This window comes from Rhinolophus ferrumequinum, chromosome 21 (genome assembly GCF_004115265.2).
Source record: "Rhinolophus ferrumequinum isolate MPI-CBG mRhiFer1 chromosome 21, mRhiFer1_v1.p, whole genome shotgun sequence".
Lineage (NCBI taxonomy): Eukaryota > Metazoa > Chordata > Mammalia > Chiroptera > Rhinolophidae > Rhinolophus > Rhinolophus ferrumequinum.
The window spans coordinates 42,262,409-42,281,289 of NC_046304.1; the positions used below are offsets into that span (position 1 = coordinate 42,262,409).

The 18,881-nt window shown below is 42.2% G+C and overlaps 1 protein-coding gene across 4 annotated transcripts in view; it reads left to right on the forward strand.

Moving 5' to 3' along the window:
* Positions 1-2,093: 2,093 nt before the first annotated feature.
* The window catches only part of MAP3K3 (mitogen-activated protein kinase kinase kinase 3), a 57,229-nt gene continuing 40,441 nt past the window's right edge, over positions 2,094-18,881 (forward strand). For 2 of the 4 annotated variants that reach the window (XM_033090494.1, XM_033090493.1), the window contains exons 1-3: positions 2,094-2,438; positions 11,164-11,285; positions 12,930-13,022. In XM_033090494.1, coding sequence (XP_032946385.1) covers positions 2,435-2,438; positions 11,164-11,285; positions 12,930-13,022 — 219 coding nt within the window. In that variant the 5' untranslated portion in view covers positions 2,094-2,434. The remainder of the gene's footprint in view (positions 2,439-11,163; positions 11,286-12,929; positions 13,023-18,881) is intronic. The other 2 variants (XM_033090497.1, XM_033090495.1) reach the window with 1 other exon arrangement.

Sequence of the window (18,881 nt, forward strand, 5' to 3'; positions counted from 1 at the left end):
AGAGCTGAAAAGATTTGCTGAATGATTGGCTATAGGGGTGTGAGGGAAAGAGTAAAATCAAGGCAGATTCTTAGGTTTGTATTTTAAGAACTGGGAAAACAGGAGCAGGGTTTTTTGGGGGGAGGTGAAAATAATTAAGAGTTCAGTGTAAAACATGTTAAATTGGAGATGTGTGTTACGTAGACATTCCAAGAGAAACTGCTGAATAGACCTTCACATACAGGCCATGAGTGAGTACTAGATTTCTACTGACATAAGTATGTCTTTTTAAAATATTTATCTCAGGTTAATAAAATTAAGGGTCAGGTTTTAGCTTCAGATTGGCAGATTATGACCTCTAGCATATATGCCTATTATATTCATTCTCAACAGGGTTTTATCCCCAAACGGGTGAAAAGTGATTGTTAATGGGTCAAAAAATGTAGATAATAACAATGGTGTGTGGCCTTCAAAGCGCAACCTCACCTGACAAAAATCTTATTCCTTAGTATTTAATTTCTCTCATTAGGAAGAATTTAAATTTAATTAATTTGAAATTTTCCCTTTTTGGGGGGGTGATAATGGAAAAAAAACAGTTGAGAAAACTTTCTCAGAAAAAAGATTATTATAGGAACTACAATAAACTGGGTAGGGATCTAATCAAGAGGGAAAATGACAGACTTAAAAGCTTGTTGAAGGAAAAAAATAAACTAACTGGACGAGGGGCCTGATAAATACTGGGGTGGGAATGTAAATAAAGAGTGGAGTCTAAGGCAATTCTTCAGAGATTTGACACCCAAGGCAAAGCCACCACTAAAAGTTTAGTTGACAGTTGAAAAATGCATCTGAGGAAGATTATTCTGGCATCTCATTTATATTACACCAGAGGAAGGGAGCTTTTATTAATTGTGGTGGACTTGGAATCTGAAGATCGAGGTGTACGAAATGTTGAAAGGGAAATTAATTATGGTCACCCTCTATTTTGAAATATGCAGCCAGTACAATTGTTTTGGAACAATATTCAGTGGCACGGGAAAACACTTAATAAAATGTAAGCATACTACAAAACAATATGAAGCCATTTTTGTCAAACGTTGTGAATCTGGGTAGGAAAGAGATAAAATTACCTCTGAGGTGGGATTTTTTTTTTTCTTTCAGTTTTTATATAGAGAACTTGTATTGGTTTTATAACCAGAAAAAAATTTTTTTCCCCCGAAAGAACCTTTCTGGCTTGGCACTGGTTTGGCCCTGGCCAGCAACGAACTCCCAGATTTCCGAGGACCCACATTCTAGCACTATCCCAGCCCCTCGGAGGGTGTGGCCTTGGAGGTATGAGACCCAGGAAAAGGCGGCCAGCGGTGAGGCTCCCCCTGCCTCCGGGCAAGCGTAGCGTCTGGACCGCAGGACAAGCCAAGGGATCCCGCGGCAGAAGTGGCCACACGCCGGGAAGCGCACAGAGCCAAAACCCTCCCTGCTTATTACACACCCTGTGTGGGCACAGGATATGGCAGGACGCTGGCCTCAGGGACCGCCGGGACCGCGGAGACCCAGGAGGGCGGGAGGCCGAAGTGCCCCTCCAGCTTCCATTCCTAACTGCAGCCCCCAAGTAGCCGGCAGGGAACCGCGCCAGCCCGCGCACCAGCGGAGCCTTGGGTGACTGACAGGAGGTGGGAGCGCAGGCGGAGCCTCACGCGCGAGCTGTGATTGGAACAACCAACACCTCCCGGGGAGAGAGAGGATGAGCCAGTGAGGGATGTTCAGAGGCGGGTGCTCAGATTCCTCTACGTGATTGGCTAGCAGCGGAGAGAACTGGGCGCTATTTCGATGATTGGCAGTCGGTAGATAGCTCTCGGAAACTGCCTTGGCTTCGCCTATTGGCATCCTGCGAGAGTAGGCGGGATTGGTTCATCGTGTGGTGCTGATGATTAGCTGGCGGCTGAGAGGGTGTTGGGAAGAGAGCGTTGGAGGGGGTGGTGGTGGGGGGGCAGCGACTTCCTCCTTGTTATTGGCTGGTGAAGTGAGTGGGGGTGGTACGATGGTGCAGCACATGCTTTGGATTGGCGAACGCTGGGTTGAGTGACAGGCAAGGGGGCGAGCTGCGCGACCAGCGGTTTGTTTTTCGGAGCGTTCTTGAGGTGGAGAACGGTGGCCGGACGGAACGACTGAGGGACTGAGGGACTGGCTGGCGGGCGGGCCGAGCGGCGCCGCCGAGGCCGGGCTGGGCCGAGCAGAGGAGCGCCGGGGATGTAGCGGGCCACCCTGCCCATGCCACAGCGCCCGGCCGCGGGCGGAGCCGGAGCCGGAGCCTGGGGAGGCGGCGGGGGCCCCGAGGGCAGCCCGCGCCCCCCGCGCGGAGCCAGGCCCGCTGCCGTCCCCGCCGCCCGGGCCCCCGGCATGCAGCCCGGGCTGCGGAGGTGACACTCGGGCCCGAGCCGCCGCCGCCGCCATCGCCACCATGGGTGAGTGTCGCCACCGCCCCGGCCTGTGCCCGCGCTACTTCGCGTCGCCCCGCCCCGGGCTGAGGGGAGGAGGACCCTGGGCCGCCGCCTGACAGGCATGGACAGCCCGCCGGGCCGGGGTTGCGGACCGCCGGAGCCCGCCCGCCCGGCTCGTAGCTCCACGGTCCGGGCGGGGGTTCTGGCTCCCCGGCCCGCTGGGGCGGTCCCGGCAGGCGGAACCCACTCGGCAGCCTCCTTCCGGGCCGCGCAGCGGGTGCATCCCGAGGAAGCGGTGGCGGGATCGAGGGCCGGTGCTCGGCGGGTCAGCCCGCTCCGGCCGCAGCGAGCCGGACCGCGAGCCCGAGGGCGGGGGAGCGAGAGCGCAGTGTGGGGCCCCGGCTGGAGGCTGGTGCAGGCCCAGCTGCTGTTGTGTCTTTTCCTTGATTTGCTTTTTTTTCCTGCCTGTGTCATTTCCTTCCCTTTGCTCACACAGGCCAGCCTGTGAGTTCCCGGGGCTTGCTCTCGAGCCTTGTGCGCGCCCCAGCGCAGGGGGGAGGGCGTGCGAGGAGATAGTCTGGGAGGTGATTAAAACGGCTATCGCTGTAATAAACAGCGCGGTTGAGAAATGCGAGCTGCACGCAGATTGCTGGAGGTTAGAAATTGGTCGGGGACTGCCAGTTATAATTCACATCCCTACTTTTTGAGAAATCCGGTTGCAGTATTTTGCATCCATTATTTTTATCTTGCAGAAGCCCTGAAATTATGTAACTTTTGAGAGAAGCATTTGCTCCACAAAAGAATGTCTATGAAATCATTTCCTTTTTATCAATATTTGCAATTTCTGTTGTGAAGACGTAATCTAAGAAAAGCTTTTAATGTCTTTCACACGTAACATTTGAACTGAATTATAGTTCATGTCCTTTGGGTAACTTAGCAAATGACTGTTGGACTGCATTAAGAAGCAAATAAAATTTTAGATGTGCTTTGCATCTCTTGTTGGGTCAGTTATTGTGATAATGTGGTGCGCAATCTCAAGACTTGCAAAGTATTCGTCCTAAATACTTGATTATGTCCTAAATAATCAAGGGGTAAACTTCAGTGAAAGGATCCTTTGCAGAGCCATTCATTGAATCTGTGAAGTGCCCCATGTAAAGAGGGAACGTTAATGTTTGCTTTGCCCTATAGCAAGGTCAAGTCATTTTTGTAGGAGGTTAAGTGTATGCTGTGTCACATTAAGCATATACTCTTTTGTCGCCTATCTTTACATGCTGGCTTTGAATGAATTGCCTTGTTCTATTCCAGGCTTCCCCTCATATGGTAAGGGATGGGTTTGTTCACTTGTTGGACTTACTGTTCCCTTCCCATGCTCTACTTCAGAAATGCTTACATTCCCAGGGAAAGTCTCCTGTGACAGTAAGCAGAAAAGGAATCCAGTAAGGCCTGGTATTTAAATACATAATTCAACACATACTTATTGAACATTTACTGTAAATGGGGCACGTAATACTTCTTATCCTTCTTAGGCTTCAAACATTTATCTTGTGTTTTGGAATTTGATGATTGAACTAAATCTTTTAATTTAACCTATATTTATGATAGTGTTTCTAATAATAAGTCTTTCCTTTTTGTCCTGTGGGGCTCGTCTTAAGTCCCAAAAGGGAGTGTGAAATACTTGAGGAGGTGCAGAGCTCCCACTCCCCACTTTCTGGACTGCTAAACCAGTTAAGAGTGCCCAGATGTGTTGGCTACATTTCATTGTCTAACATGAAAATAGATGTCAGCCTGTTTTCACATTTCAAGACATTTTCAAAAAGTTTAAGTGTGTGAGTCTAAGGAGGGACAATGATGGGGAGAAAAGGAGCTGTGTAGGTAGGGTCCAGAGCCCCAGAGAAAAAAGGACCAGGATCTCAGTGTCTTCTCTTTTGTCCCAGTGTCAGTTTCACTTGATGGAGGAATTAACTTGCCTGGTGGCTGCAGTATATTAGGCAATCTGGTTTAAAAACCACTGCCTGGCTTTCTTCAGCACTTCCCCCACCCCGGATACTATTCTCTCTCTTTTTGGTAGATGACCTTGACATGCAGAATACTAAATTCTCCCAGAACCTGGCTCTTGAATATGCTTTGTATAGGGCTCAGTGAGGATATATGTGCACGCGCGCACACACACGCACACACACGCACACACAGTCTCTCTTAAATAATAGTTTCCATTTTGGTAATATTGATGATGAAAATTCAAATTCCCAGGCTGGTTAGTTTGTTTTAGTTGCTATAGTTCTAAGTAAACTCAAGGGGTTGATAAGAGAGAAACACAGACTTACTAATATTTTCATTCCACTTGTTAAACTCCAGTCCAGTGAGGAAAAGACTAAAACTAATTTGAGTCCCTGCAGGTTCTTTGGTTAACAGTCATATTTTCCTGAGCCGTTCTAAGCCCCAAACTCAAGCCTATTTGACAACTTGGGTTGGTAATAAAAACATGTCAGATTTTATATTGGCTGTTAGCCCCAGTAAATTTCTAGTGGAAACTACACTTACCCTGTAAATAATAGGAAATATTCTCTTTTTTTTGGCTTTGATACTATGTGGTTATTTTAAAAAAATGGGATTGGTCATTTTTTTTTGGTTATGCTAGAATTCTCTCTTAGTTTTAGCAATTATAGTGGCAAATACTGTTAATAATGTCTAAGATTAATTCACTAGTGTTTATTTGGACTTTTTATAAATGCAATATGAAACTTAGTGGGAAGTATTATTGAAAAATATGTAACAACTTGGAAATGTTATAGGAAACTATAGTAAACTGAGTATAGGATTAAGGATGGTGTGGTTCTGGTTTGATAACTTGGTTTGAAGTCACATTGTGATTTATAGACACCTTTCCAGGTTGTTGGGAGTTCCCAGTTAGTCTCAATTCAGTTTAGCTAGAATCTGACCACCTGTGTAGATCCTGAATAGTTAGTAACTGTTTTCATTGAAGTTGGAATAACACTATAATGAATCAGTATGGCGATGTCAGAACTAGATTTCTGATATTTTAAAAAATGACAGCTGTATTTTAAAACAATTTTTGGCATTTGTAACAAGTAAATAACTAACTGAATATTATTTAGGTGAATACACAAAGGATAAGAAGCAGTTTTCTTGGTTCTGTGTAAGCTATCCATGTATTCTTCGTCCATTTATTGAGTGTCTTTTATGTGTCAGATGAAGTGTTAGGCCCTGTACCTGCATTTATCCTGTCCTTAATCAGTTACAGTTAGGTAAAGTGAACCAGAAGCACGTGTACAAGTAAGTGCAATGAGGTGTTGTAGGTGGTACTTTGTCAAAACTGCGTAAAGGTACACAGGAGGAAAGATTAGTTCTGTAGTTTTAGGACTGACAATACATAATCCTATAGTTTCCAGACCTTTAGGTTAATTTCATTATACATTAAAATAAAATATAGTGATAATACATTGATTCTTATGAGGAGGCAATGGCCTAACTTTATTTAAAAATTTAAAAACATGTATTTAAAAATTTTGAGCCATCAGTTAATATTGAAGGGCTCTTATATTCCAGAAAAATAAACAGCAGAATTTGACTTTGAGATCTAGTAAGCAAAGGTTTAACCATGTCTTTGAAGGAAAAAACTTTCTTGTGAATTGAGGATCAGGCCTTTTTACTTATACTTATTGTAAAATGATGTTTTCCCAGGTATGGGCAGGGTGGAGTTAGTGGGAGTGTGTGAAATATGAAGAGTAAGATAGTAAAATCTGACTCAGGGAAACTCTGAAGCACAGGATTTCTGTGATTAGACGACCTGGCAGAGTAGGGCAGAGCGTTGGCAAGATGAAGAAAAAAACATTGTTAGTTAAGTGAAAACAAAGATTTAAATATTTCTTTGGATTTGTACACGTGGAAAAGAGAGAGTGTCTGGCATAGTGAAGAGACATAATGTGGGACAACAATGTTTACTGAAGTACTTCTGGAAACTTTTCTGGGTTTTTAGCCAAGGGAATTCATAAATGGGAATGCCTTAAGACCCTGCTTTTAGGTAGAAGTAATAGCTAGGTCTGGAAGATGACTTCCTGATGGAGCTAAAGAGATAGGAGTGTGTTGCCTGGCACCCCAAAGATGCTATAGGAAGGTCAGGGTATCAAAAGAAGAAAAAGTACATACTGCTGGTTAATTATGGATAGCTGTCTGCTTAAGACTGCTTAAGAGCTTCCACTTTTTAAGCCTCAACTCTAATCCTTGTTTCATAGATTCTTCTTTTCAATTTTCTATGACTACTCCTCCCCTCTAAATTCTTAACCTCTTAATCTCTAGAATTAACTTCTTCCTCTGTGCTTCTTCCTGGTAGCTTTCAAGTGTGTCAGACCACCCCCATCCTCAGGAAATCTTTTCAAGGTTGTAGCACACTAACCATTACCTCTGCCTCAACTTGTCAAGTTCACAGATGAATTGTTGATTTCCACAACTTCCAATTTTCTTTTAATCTCCAGTTTCTTGATTCCCTTTAAAATTTTGTTTCTGCCTCCACCACTCTCTTAGACCTGCCTGGACTACGCTTGCCACTGCCCTTCTTTGCTCTTGGCATCTGTGATGTCACATTTGTGTTTTCCAGTCTTCTTTAAAGGGTTCTTTGCTAGCATAGCTTCTTTCTGCCTTACCCGATAAGGATTACAATTCACTGAAGAGCAGTCCCTTTTTGTCCTTTCTGCCCCTCACTTGCTTTCATTTCCTTTCTCCTCCTTAGTTCATTTTTTAAGCGCTCCTGCATGGCTAGAACAACTTGCTTTTCTGAAAGAATCTTTAGTCTGTTAATAATTACGTGAAATCATCTACAACCTCTTGCTACTGACGCTGTAAAAAAAATTTTAAACCTGTGTTTATGCACTGTAGTATGTGTACCATCTAATTTGGTCTCTTGTATAATATCATATTTGTGTGTTGTTTATCTTTTTACCCCTAGAGTTTGAATACCTTGAAGTATCTTTCAAAACTAATGTATAATACATGATAGGTACTCAGTAAATGGTTATTGTTAATGATTAATGAAAATTCAGGAATAAAATTAAGTATTAGGATAGATTAAGTGACCTTCAGTCTTTTCCCATTGACCTTTTTCCATTGACAATAATAATAGCCAGTATTTTTTAGCATTACTAAGTATTAGGTACCATGAGGAGTAATTTGCAAGCTATTTTTTTCTTTTAACTCTCACAGCAGCTCTGTGAAATGATACTTAAATTTCTCTATTTTACAGATGAGGAAATTAAGGTGTAGGGAGAATGAGTGATTTGTTCAAGGTCTCCTGAAATCCGGGTCTTTCTGACTTCAAAGTCCATAAGCTGACTGCTATAGTCTAAGAAAGCTGCTATTTGTTTTCAAAAATTTCGTTTGTTGTGTTTTCATTTTCTTAAGGAATCTCATATTGGAGTGCTGATAATTCAGTTAAAATCTCAATCCAGGAAGAAATACCTAAAGGAGCCACTTGATTTACTTCCTGTCTTTATCCTTGTTCTCAGTTTGAAGTATCATCAGTTTAAGAATCTGTCTGCCTCTAGCAATGTATTTGATTTTGACACAGAATCAGATTCTATAACCCTGTTTCACTTGTGTCAGTTGTCCTGATTTCAAGAGATAGTGCCAAACCATTCCTCTAGTGTATTCTCAGCACTAGAGCGACCAAACAAGTTTATCCATTAAGTAATGCCAGGAATTGGTTAGCTTCCTGGAAAACAGAATTTGTCAACCTGATAAACCAGCTCTTATAATAAATAGCATTATCTTATACAGAATTAGAAATGACTTCTCTAGTCTACTTGTCATGGATTTCACTTGAAAAGCGTACGTTTGTCTGCGTGTGTGTATTCACAAACATCTTGGTTCAATTTCTGAGTTGAGAAGACAACTGAAATCCTCAATTCTAAGGGTGGTTACCTTGATACTGAAAATTCCAAGCATTCTGCTGTTAGGAACATCACTAGATGCTCCTCAGAAAACACCTACCTAATCATAATCTTTCTTATATTTATCCCAGTTGATTGGCCCAATAATTTTATACAAATGCATTTAATAATACGTAAGGCAACTTAATATGTAAACATACATATGCAGAGGGTGCCAAAAAATGTACACACATTTTAAGAAAAGAAAAAGCTATTTAAATTGTAATAATACATACTGATAACAAAAGATGAATACAAGTCACATTTGACTTTTGCAATTACAAGAGGTGCTCAAAGTGGTTACCATCAACGTCCAGACACTTCTGATTACGGTGAACTGCTGCTTGAGCAATGTCGACGAAAGTGCCCACTTGTATACATTTTTTTTCACCCTTGGTATGTGCATACACACACAGACACGACTATACGAGGTGTGATCAAACAATACAGTGAATGTTTAAATAAAAAAAATTATTACAGTAAAAGATATATTTCCATTAACCCCCTTCAAAATACTCCCCCTCGCTTCAAACACACTTATCCCATCGTTCTTGCCACTTTCTGAAGCAGTTCTGGAAGTCCTCTTTCGTGAGTGTCTTTAGTTATACTGTTGTGGCCACCTCGAAGTCATCCCCCTGACTTTGGGGATGAGCCAGAAGTCGCATGGTGCCAGATCTGGTGAATAAGGTGGATGAGGACACACCGTAATGTTTTTGACAGAAATTGCCATATACCAGAAACAATGTGTGACACGGTGCGTTGTCATGATGGAGGATGATTTACAGCACACTTTAAAATACACTTTTTCTCAACCGTAGCTCACACCCGACTGACTGCACTGAACAAGTTGAAACTTGTCACACACTTAGTAAGGTTTGGCATGCCGCTTCCCATATTGAAGATCCCTGCCTCTCCGTTGGATGGCACTCAGCTATCCAACGGATTCACCGTATTCTTTGATCACAACAGAAAGGCTCATCTGATATAGTGTCACTTCTGGTATGGCAATTTCTGTCAAATAAAAACATTACAGTGTGTCCTCATCCACCTTATTCACTGGATCTGGCACCGTGCGACTTCTGGCTCTTCCCCAAAGTCAAAATGATTCAGGGCATCGAGGCAGCCACAACAACGCAACTAAAGACACTCACAAAAGAGGACTTCCAGAACTGCTTCAGAAAGTGGCAAGAATGAGGGGATAAGTGTGTTCGAAGCGAGGGTGAGTATTTTGAGGGGGATTATTGGCAATGTGTCTTTTACTGTAGTAATTTTTTTTTAAACACTCACCCTATTATTTGATCACACCTCGTATATATGCCAATCTTCCTAGCTTAGATGTTATGCTTTAGTTTTTAAACCTTGGTTGGGAGGTTAAAATACCAAACAAACGACTGAAAAAAACAAGCAAGTTCCCTTTCTTTAAGGAGGGAACTTGTTATAAAATGTGAAATAATTGATAGAATATATGTGTTTTAGTTTTGACAAATGTGTTTCTGTAAATACCAACTTCCTCCTCATGCATGTCCCATTTACCACATTCTTTTGATGCTACAACTGTACCACTCTCATACACACTTTTGCATACGGTTTGAAGTGGAATTAGATGGGAAACTACTCATGTTTTTCCTGCAAGTTTTAAATCTAATTTCACTTTTCTGAGCAGGCAGAAACTTCTTCATGGGCATCTTTTCCTTCCTTTCCTGCACCTCGTCAGAGGGCATGAAGGACACCTGAGCAGATTTTGTCTAGGAAGAGGGGAGAAACAAATAGTGCGATTTTACTTGCTAACTTCATGCTGTTCTTTCGTTTCCACAGGATATTAGAGTATTTCCAAGGGACAACGATAAAGGGCAGAAGATAGGCACTGTCCTTGGGTGGAGTCTTTTGTACTTGATTCTTTTAAGGTGTGCCGCAAGTCCCCAAGTGACTCACTTGTCACCGAAGCAAGTGTTAGCAACTCATCCCTCATGTTCTTTTCCAGATCAACAGATTTATTTATTTTCAACTCCCAAAGGCTATTTGAATAAACAAGGGTCTCTTGAAAGACCTAGGAGAATTTTGTAAAACATGGAATTGGTCTGGTTTGGGTTCTGGGTTTTGGTCAGTTGTCTTCAATGCATGAGAACTCTAGGGCTCTAGGATATTTCAAGAAAAGGGGATTAAAAGTAATGCCAGTAAAACAGAGACAATGCATTGCTTTGGTCGGTTAGGGAAGAAAAACAATAGCACTGCCTTTTGACTTCCCTATGGGAAGCAGAAGGCCTATAAACTTGTAATGAGTTGGGAGGAGGGCATTCAAAGGCCAGGCTTGTAAGACAACTTCTGTTCAAAGCAGCTATCTGAGGTCCTTGTTTGGTCTTTTAAAATGTGCTCTCCTGCGTATGTATTGATGCTTTAAGAATAAGTGTGTGACTGACTGTGTCCCATAATCATCTCTCCATGAATTCGTTTTTTCACTACCCTACCACACTATGCCGTGTTGTTCTTCAGTTCACTCCAACTTCTCACCTCTTTTTCCTGGTTGAGTTTCTCTGGCACTGTAAGAAGTGCTCTGTTTGAGCATGTCCTTTGCCCCCAGTAAATTGGTAAATATCGCTGCCAGAGATCTGATTAAGAATCCATTAAAATTCAAGCTCCAGAGTCTGACCTCAGTTATCTACTTTTCAGAGACATATTCATGTAATTATAGTATAGACTCTGTCATTTTACCTGGGTAGAACTTCCTGAGTGTTAGTCATGTAATTTGTGAAAGTACTTTGCTGGTCTGTATTAAAGTATCTTAATCCATGTGCTGTCTTTCGTTGCAGACGAACAGGAGGCATTGAACTCGATCATGAAGGATCTGGTGGCCCTCCAGATGAGCCGACGTCCCCGGGTGCCTGGATATGAGACCATGAAGAGCAAAGACACAGGTCACCCAAATAGGCAGGTGTGTGTGACCCTGGCAGACTTAACAAAATTTGCTGGGGAGGAGTTTTCAGATGGGAAATATTTAAGAAGCCAAGAATACTCTAATACCTGGCTTAAATGATATTGGACCCCTCTTTTCACAATATGTGAAGTAGTAAGTGATATGTACCAAACAGATGTGGGACATGATCTGGAGTCCCAAAGCCTTGTGCATCTGGCCTCGTGCATAGTGTTTCATCTGTGGAGAATAAGAATAATTCCTTTGCTTATTATGGGGACAGTATTCATATAATTTTTCTTTCACTGATTATTTGATAAATATTTTACCCAGATTCATGATTCCTAATTCAAAAGGTTTTTAGCTACCTTACAGTATGTACGCAGGAAAAATTAATTAATTTGAGAACTAGGTTATGTAAAATATAATTAGAAATGGAAATTTATTTCATAAAATGTCATATAATATATTCTACAGGTAACAGTAAGTGATTGTGTTATTATTGTTGTCTGCAGTTGTTTCCCCTTATTAATTCAGATGGTTGAGAGTGCCTGTTTTATTGAGTTGTGTACTTCTTTAGGAAAACAACTTTTATTTTTGTTAACATTTAAACTTATGTGCTGTTGAGAACCTTCTCACCTGCAATGTCCTTTACCTCCCTGTTTCCTGGGTACTTTGGCCGACAGAGAGGAGTGAATGATGGGGAACTTGCCTCCCTAGTGTGTATCTAGTGCTATCTCAGATGGCTGTGTTTGGTGTGTTTGATGGAAATTTGCCCACGTTCTCTTTGTTATCAGCTAAGCTTCTCTCTCCTCATTTATACCTTGTCTCCCAGTTCTTGAGAAGCACCTACCCATGGCTCTTAGGGAAAGCCTAAGGCCCTGTAACTTTTTCTGTCTGAGGTCTGTTAGATATAACCTCCCAGAGTATTTCCTGCCTTTAGGAAAACTAGGAACCCTGAGGCCTTTTGTTTCATGTTATAACAGAAGGAGTAGTTTAGAAAGCTGCTTTTATTTTTTATGGTTACCTTACAGAACTGGGGGAACAACAGAATAGGGCCATTCTTACACTATTTTCATACATTATTCTGTCCAATTGTGTGGCTTCTCCCTTGCTGTAATTCATTTCTATTCAAAGCTGCTTTTGGAAGGAACATTTTACCAGAAGTCAATCCCCTCCCCCAGGCTTGAGCCTAATGACCTCACTTTCCTTCCTGTCTTCCTATGTGGAGTGTGCTTGCTAACTCTGCTCCAGTCAGCTGATCTTTCTCAAACGAGACTATTAGCCTAGATACCAGTTTGTAGGTAAAAAGGGGAAGCTGTCTTGAGTTGGGAGGCCCAAAAGGACCAGCCTGGAAAGAAGACAGACAGAGTGGTACCTGAGTGATCCTTGCAGGGGATTACCTTTTAGAAATCCTTCTTCTGTTTAGAGCCTAAAAGCTATTATAAGAAAAGTCCTGATCTTTTACTGTGCCTGCTGCTGTTATTGGAGTGAAGTCAGTGGTTATAAAGGTATAAGGTTGTGAGAAGGATTGACTATTGGTTAGGAAGTAATCTTAGCAAGAGGTACTGGCTCTTTGGATCCACAATTTACTTGAATATTGTCAAACTTTTTCTGTTACATGGAGGATTCAAATTATTAACCTCAGTTTTTTTGTTTTTAAAGAAAAAACACAACAGCAGCAGCTCAGCCCTTCTGAACAGCCCCACAGTAACAACAAGCTCATGTGCAGGGGCCAGTGAGAAAAAGAAATTTTTGGTAAGGAACCAAATTACCCGTTAAAGCTAAAATGTGCTTTTAAACATGATACTAGTGCTAGAAGAGTGAGGAGTCCATTTCCCAGACAAGTTGTGGTGGATTTGTAGGGAGCACTGGTTACTCACGACCCATGTTCTGTGCTTCTAGTCATCATGTCCCACTGTTGTTCCTGAGCAGCCTCTGTCAATGCTGTCCAGTTAAGCTCTCTGTAATGATCGAAATGTTACAGACAGAGGGTGCCCCCAAAATGTAGACACATTTTAAGAAAGGAAAAAACTGTGTTAAAGTTGTAATACAATGAATGACGCTAGCATTCATTTGATTAACATCATCTTTTCAGTGAACGTCATACTACACATTGCTACGTAATTCAATTCAACTTCAAAAAGTAATACATAGGTAACATCTCTTAAAATGTGTATACTTTTTTTGGCACCCCCTGTATCTGTGCTGTCCGATGTAGTAGCCATTAGCCACATGTAGCTGCTGAGCAACTGAGGAACTGAATTTTAAATTTTATTTTAATCATTTTAAATTGAAATAGCCACCTGTGGCTAGTGGCTATTGTCTCAGATAGCACAACTGTATGTACTACATAAGGGACTACTGATTTGTTGGGTAAGAGATTAAGTCCATGCTTAGAAATGTTTAACAATTCATTGACATGTTCATTCCTTCACCCGAGTCATGAGCTTTTCTGCACTGTCATAAGCTCGTGACGCTAGGGAATGAGTATGGCTGTTTAGAAATCGAGGCTCAACATTTTATGCTAATATCGGGTAAAAGGGCAATGAAAATGTCAAGATAGCTTTTCCCCTTAATAAAGTCAAGGTTATGGATTGGTCTCTCCTGGGAGATGTAGCAGATATTCAACTTCTGACCAGGAGAAATATTCTTCCTGAAGGCAGAAAGAGAGAGAAAAATCTCATTTCTAGGAAAGATGGGTGAGTGGGGACAGGGGTGGGGGGAACCTTTGGCAGGGCGGTTACAGCGGAGTAACCTCTTACAGCTTAGTGTAATGAAAAGAGACCAACCTAAGAGTCGGGAGATGTTAATAATCTGTTAACAGGATTTTACAATTCACAGAGCAAACTCACATGTATTACTCTTCTTGTTTTTGTTCACTTGGGCTTGGGATAGAATGAAACGGTTTTCTCCATTACCAGTTCTTATGCCAGAAGGTCCATGCTTAGGAGAAAAGAGGAATGAAAGATCAAAACCGAATTTAAATGGCTAAGAGATGTCCAACTGGGCTAAAGATTCAAATTGCAGAGTCCTAGTTGAAAGTAATCGAGTATTTTGACCAGCAGGAAAGGTTGTTTATTTAGGGGTAGGATGGTGCTGGCAGAGGCAAACAGCACTTCAGTGTGAAAATGGTAATGCTGGCTACAAGGCAGAGCTGAGATTGGCACAGCTTCGTGGGGCTCAAGCTTGGTACAGCAAGGAAAGCCAGAGGAGCTGTGGGTTCATTGGCAGAATTATTTCGGGGCTGAGGCCTGGAAGAACTGGAAAACCTAATTTAATATCTCTGCTTGGCAGGACTTCAGACATCCTCTTCCCTAAGTAAACAGCTAGGTAACTGATTGAAAAAGAGAATGCTTTTGAGAACAGCTAAGCATCTGAGCAGCTATGGAAGTACGTGGACAGTGAGGTGCTCAGCTATGAACTAATTGCTAGGAGGTAGGATTTGTGTTCTCTCTATTCTCCCTCCTGGGCATTAGGTCCCTCACAGCCTACAGCCTGGTTAGCGCTGGCCGAACATTCTTAGATACATAGCACATCCTAAGTGTGTCTGGGGCCTGTGACTAGTGACGTGTAGCATCCTTTTAACAGCCATCAACTCACAGCGCTTTATAATCAACGTGCTGTTTCTCTGAGAGGTTGACAGCTTAGTGTAGTGAAAAGAGCCCTGCTGGAGAAGTCATTGAATTGTTAATAAGCCATTAACATAGGCTTTTACAATTTACAGAGGGCTTTCTACAACAACAGTTAACAGAAATAACAACTATAAACATGTGTATCATACTTGAAAGTATACATAGTGCTTGTACAAAGATATTGAGTAGAGCCAGGAAGCAAACCCAGAACTCCTGGCTCCTGCTCACAGTAATTTGACTGCATATAAGTCCAGTAACCTTTCTAAAGCTCAGTATTGCCATCTGAAACATAGAGACAATAATACCCCTGTGTTTACCTCTTCAAGCTGGTTTAAGATCATGGGCCGAATATAGAGCATTTTGTACATTGTAAAACAAATAAAAATGGTAGTGATTACATCACGTCTGTTACGTTCTGGCATTGTGGGTATTTATGAGTTCTAGTGGATGCTTCTAGCCAGAATTACGTATACTGTCATGTAATCGAAGGGTTAAGTTTTCTTATCTTTGTTTGATTGTCATTGCGGTCTAGCTGATGGTCCTTTACAGACCTCTGAAGCTAGCCTAATTTCTGAAAATCCTAGTGGAGGAAGAAATAGAATCCTTATTTCCACAGATTCCTGTTTCTCTCAAGTCATATCCAAATGGTAGGTTGAGGCTTAAACAGAGCCCAGGCTCTCGGTCCGACCCTCCAGATAGTGGGTCACTAATGGGTGCTTCAGAATGAGCAAGGTGCTTTCTTCACAGCAGGCACAAGCAGGGCCAGACTCTTGGCTCAATTCTAGAGGAGGAGAATTCTAGGAGCTGTTCCCCCCAGCAGGGTCAGTGATTCAGCAGGTTGTCTTTTGCTCTTACAGGGATAGACCTGGCTCTTCAGGACTTCCGTTGTCTCTCAAGGGTTGTTGATAAGAGAGGCTGGCCTGTTTGAAAATAAAACATAAAGCAATCCACAAGCCTGGTATTCTGTTTTGTAAGAAGCTGCTTTATAATCATGTCTTCCACTGACCTCTTAGGACTTTCCTGAGTCACACTTACAAATAAAATGATTTTTGTTGCCCTTTTCTTTTTCTTCTCATTTAGTTTACTATCTTTGGCAAAACAAGGACTCCAAAGCCAAAGGTATGGGAGCCATCAAAGGTATATAGCAAATATAGGGGTAGGAAGCACTACAGAATCAGAGGGTACCAGGACTGATGGTTAGCTGAGGCCTTTGCCAAATCAAATTAGTTCACAAACCTTTGTTTAATAAATAGTTCTAGTCTTTTGGATTCTTGGGAGCCCTATTGGGTTACGTGTTCAATTGTTGAATTCAAACTTTGAGAATGTCATTTCTGCTTAAGTTTGGTGTCATTGTTTGTTACTGTTACTGCCTCTGCTGAGTTCCCAAATCTGTAGCTCACCCCAGATACCTGCACTCTCCTTTTTCTGGGTGTGGCTCTCACTGTTCCTTTCACCATTTGGGTGTGGTGAGCAGGGGATTTGAACCTGCCTAGACCTGAATTTTTGTACTGGAACATTTTTCTCAGTAGCTGTGGCACCTCTCCATTAGTTCAACATGTGCCTATAATTAAGTTTCTTATACAAAATAAATGTAAGTTATGTTCCCTGTATCCTAGGAAACATGTAGTCTTACTGGGAAATGAGAAATTTACATACCGAAAAGAAACTAAGGTAGAATGTGACTATGCCTAAATATATGATACAGATAGTAAGTGCTATAGGAGGCTGGAAAAGTGAAAGATGAACTTGGACCGAAGGAGTTATAGAGTCTTTTCTGGAGGAGGTGACACTTGAACTAGGCTGTAAAAGTTTAGTTAAGTAGAAAGGAAGAAGAGTGGCATTCCAGGTTGGGAAACTGAATGATGAAAGGCCTATGGGAAGGAATGAAAATAGCATATTTCAGGAAATAAGGTGGTCATTGATCTTTCTGGAGAGAGGGTTCCTGCTGAGAACAAACAATGTAAGATGGTTAGGTAAACTGAATGAGCTTAAATTCCGGAGGGCTTTGAATGATAGCTAAGAATTTGGACTTCATTCCATAAGGTCATGGGAATCACTTATTACTTTTTGAACAAGGAAAGGACCTGATGAAAGCAGTGGTTAAGATGATTGAAATTGTAGAGAAATGTAGAATGTGTTGGAAGGGGGTGTCCGGAAATGCTGAGCTGCGTTAGGAATCCAGGAGTGAGGGGACAGGGGCTCAACGAGAGTGACGATGGAGAGAATTGGCAGCAGAGCCTTATATTGGAGGCCTTTGAAGGCAGAATTGGAACTTGCTATCTGGCTGTGAGGAGGGGAAAGAAAGCAAAGCATCAAGCAGAACTCAGAGGTTTGAGCCTGTAGCCAGGAGAGCAGCGGTACCAATGTTAGAAATAGCAACACTGAGAAGGGAGACTAGTTTGGGAGGGTAGTTGATGCAGACAGGTGTAGCTAGATTGAGTTGGAGATTACAGGGAAAACTCAGATTGTGCGCATATATGTGTGTGTGCTTTTTGCAGGTCCACAGGGAGTCCCTTATCTGCAGTTCTGAAATCCAAACAGTACTGCAAACTGAAAGGCTTTTTTTTGGTAAATTTGTGGCAAACCCTGGTATGAATGAACACAGGGCTACTTATAGTCTTTATTTATAACACTTAATTGTGAATATTCATACTTTTCACTACAAAAACTAACTTGTGCTGTGTTAACAGATAAACCCTAAATCTTAGTGACTTCATACAGTATGTCCCATATAGAGAAGGGGAGGACAGTATCCCTCACAGTCACTTAAAGACCCTAATTGAGGGTAGCTCCACTGACCTGGAACATGTGGCTATCAGGGGAGAGTCTAGAAACTCAATTCTGTTCCCAGCTCTTGGTCAGAGCTAGTCACAAAGCCCAGAACTAACCTCAAGAGGCTAAGCAGTACGTGGGACACCTGTGAGCATTCTGCCTCTGCCATGGAAGCGCTGTCCCAGACACCCTCCCCCTGGGGGGAGCTGTCACATAATACACAGAATATGTACCATACCGCCTCTCTAAATCCAAAGTACATTCTGAAACACTTTTGGCTCCAAGGATTTTGGCTAAAGGATGATGGACTTGTATTATTTATTGAGCACTTGTGATGTATCACGTACTATTCTCATATCTTTATCAATTATTTCATCTAATTGTTTTGATAATTCCGTGAGATAGATTCTATCACTATTCTCACTTGACAGATGAGGAAACTGATTCACAGAGTTAGTAACAAGTTCAAGGTCACATAGTAACTAAGAGTTTATAGAGCCAGGATTTGAAGCCAGACAATTTGACGCTAGCACTACATTTGTAATGATGACATATCTGCCTCAAATACATGGCAGTCAGGTGAAGTTTAGCTTGAGAGGCTGGGACGGGACACAGAGATTTGGGAATCTTCTATTTAGAGGTTGCCTGATTTTTTTCCTACAGAGGAGAACATGTGAGGAGAGGGGGAGAAATCCAGAGGCCAAAAGTCTAAACATCAAGAACAGGTCACATGTGGGGGAGGGGTGGAGAAGGGCATGAGGAAGAGGAACCAGCAAAGAAGCAGAAGTGGCTAGAGTGGTGGCAGGTTCTCTGGGCCGGGGTAGAGTCACAGAGGCAGGGGAAGAGAGAGGTTATGAAAGAGGACTTGGCCACCAGTTCGAAGTACCTCAGAGAGGCAAGGAGAATGGTTGGCAGGAAGGAATTAAATCAAGTTATCTTTATCTGAACTTTCCTATCCATGGCTTATTTTGGTCAGCCTGACAGGGAAAACTCAGATTTAGAAATTTAGCAGATTTGGACACACTACGTGGTACGTGGACGCTGGTCATGGGCCAGCATCCTGCTCGGAAAGGCTGTCACCACATCGGAGAAGGGATTCAGAGCGCTGGGCATCTTTGCTCACAGTGCTTCCTAATCACAGGCTTGGTTAGTCTTGAGTAAGAGTGAGTTGAGGTTTGGGGCAAGTTTAATTCCCTTTCTGACTAAATTC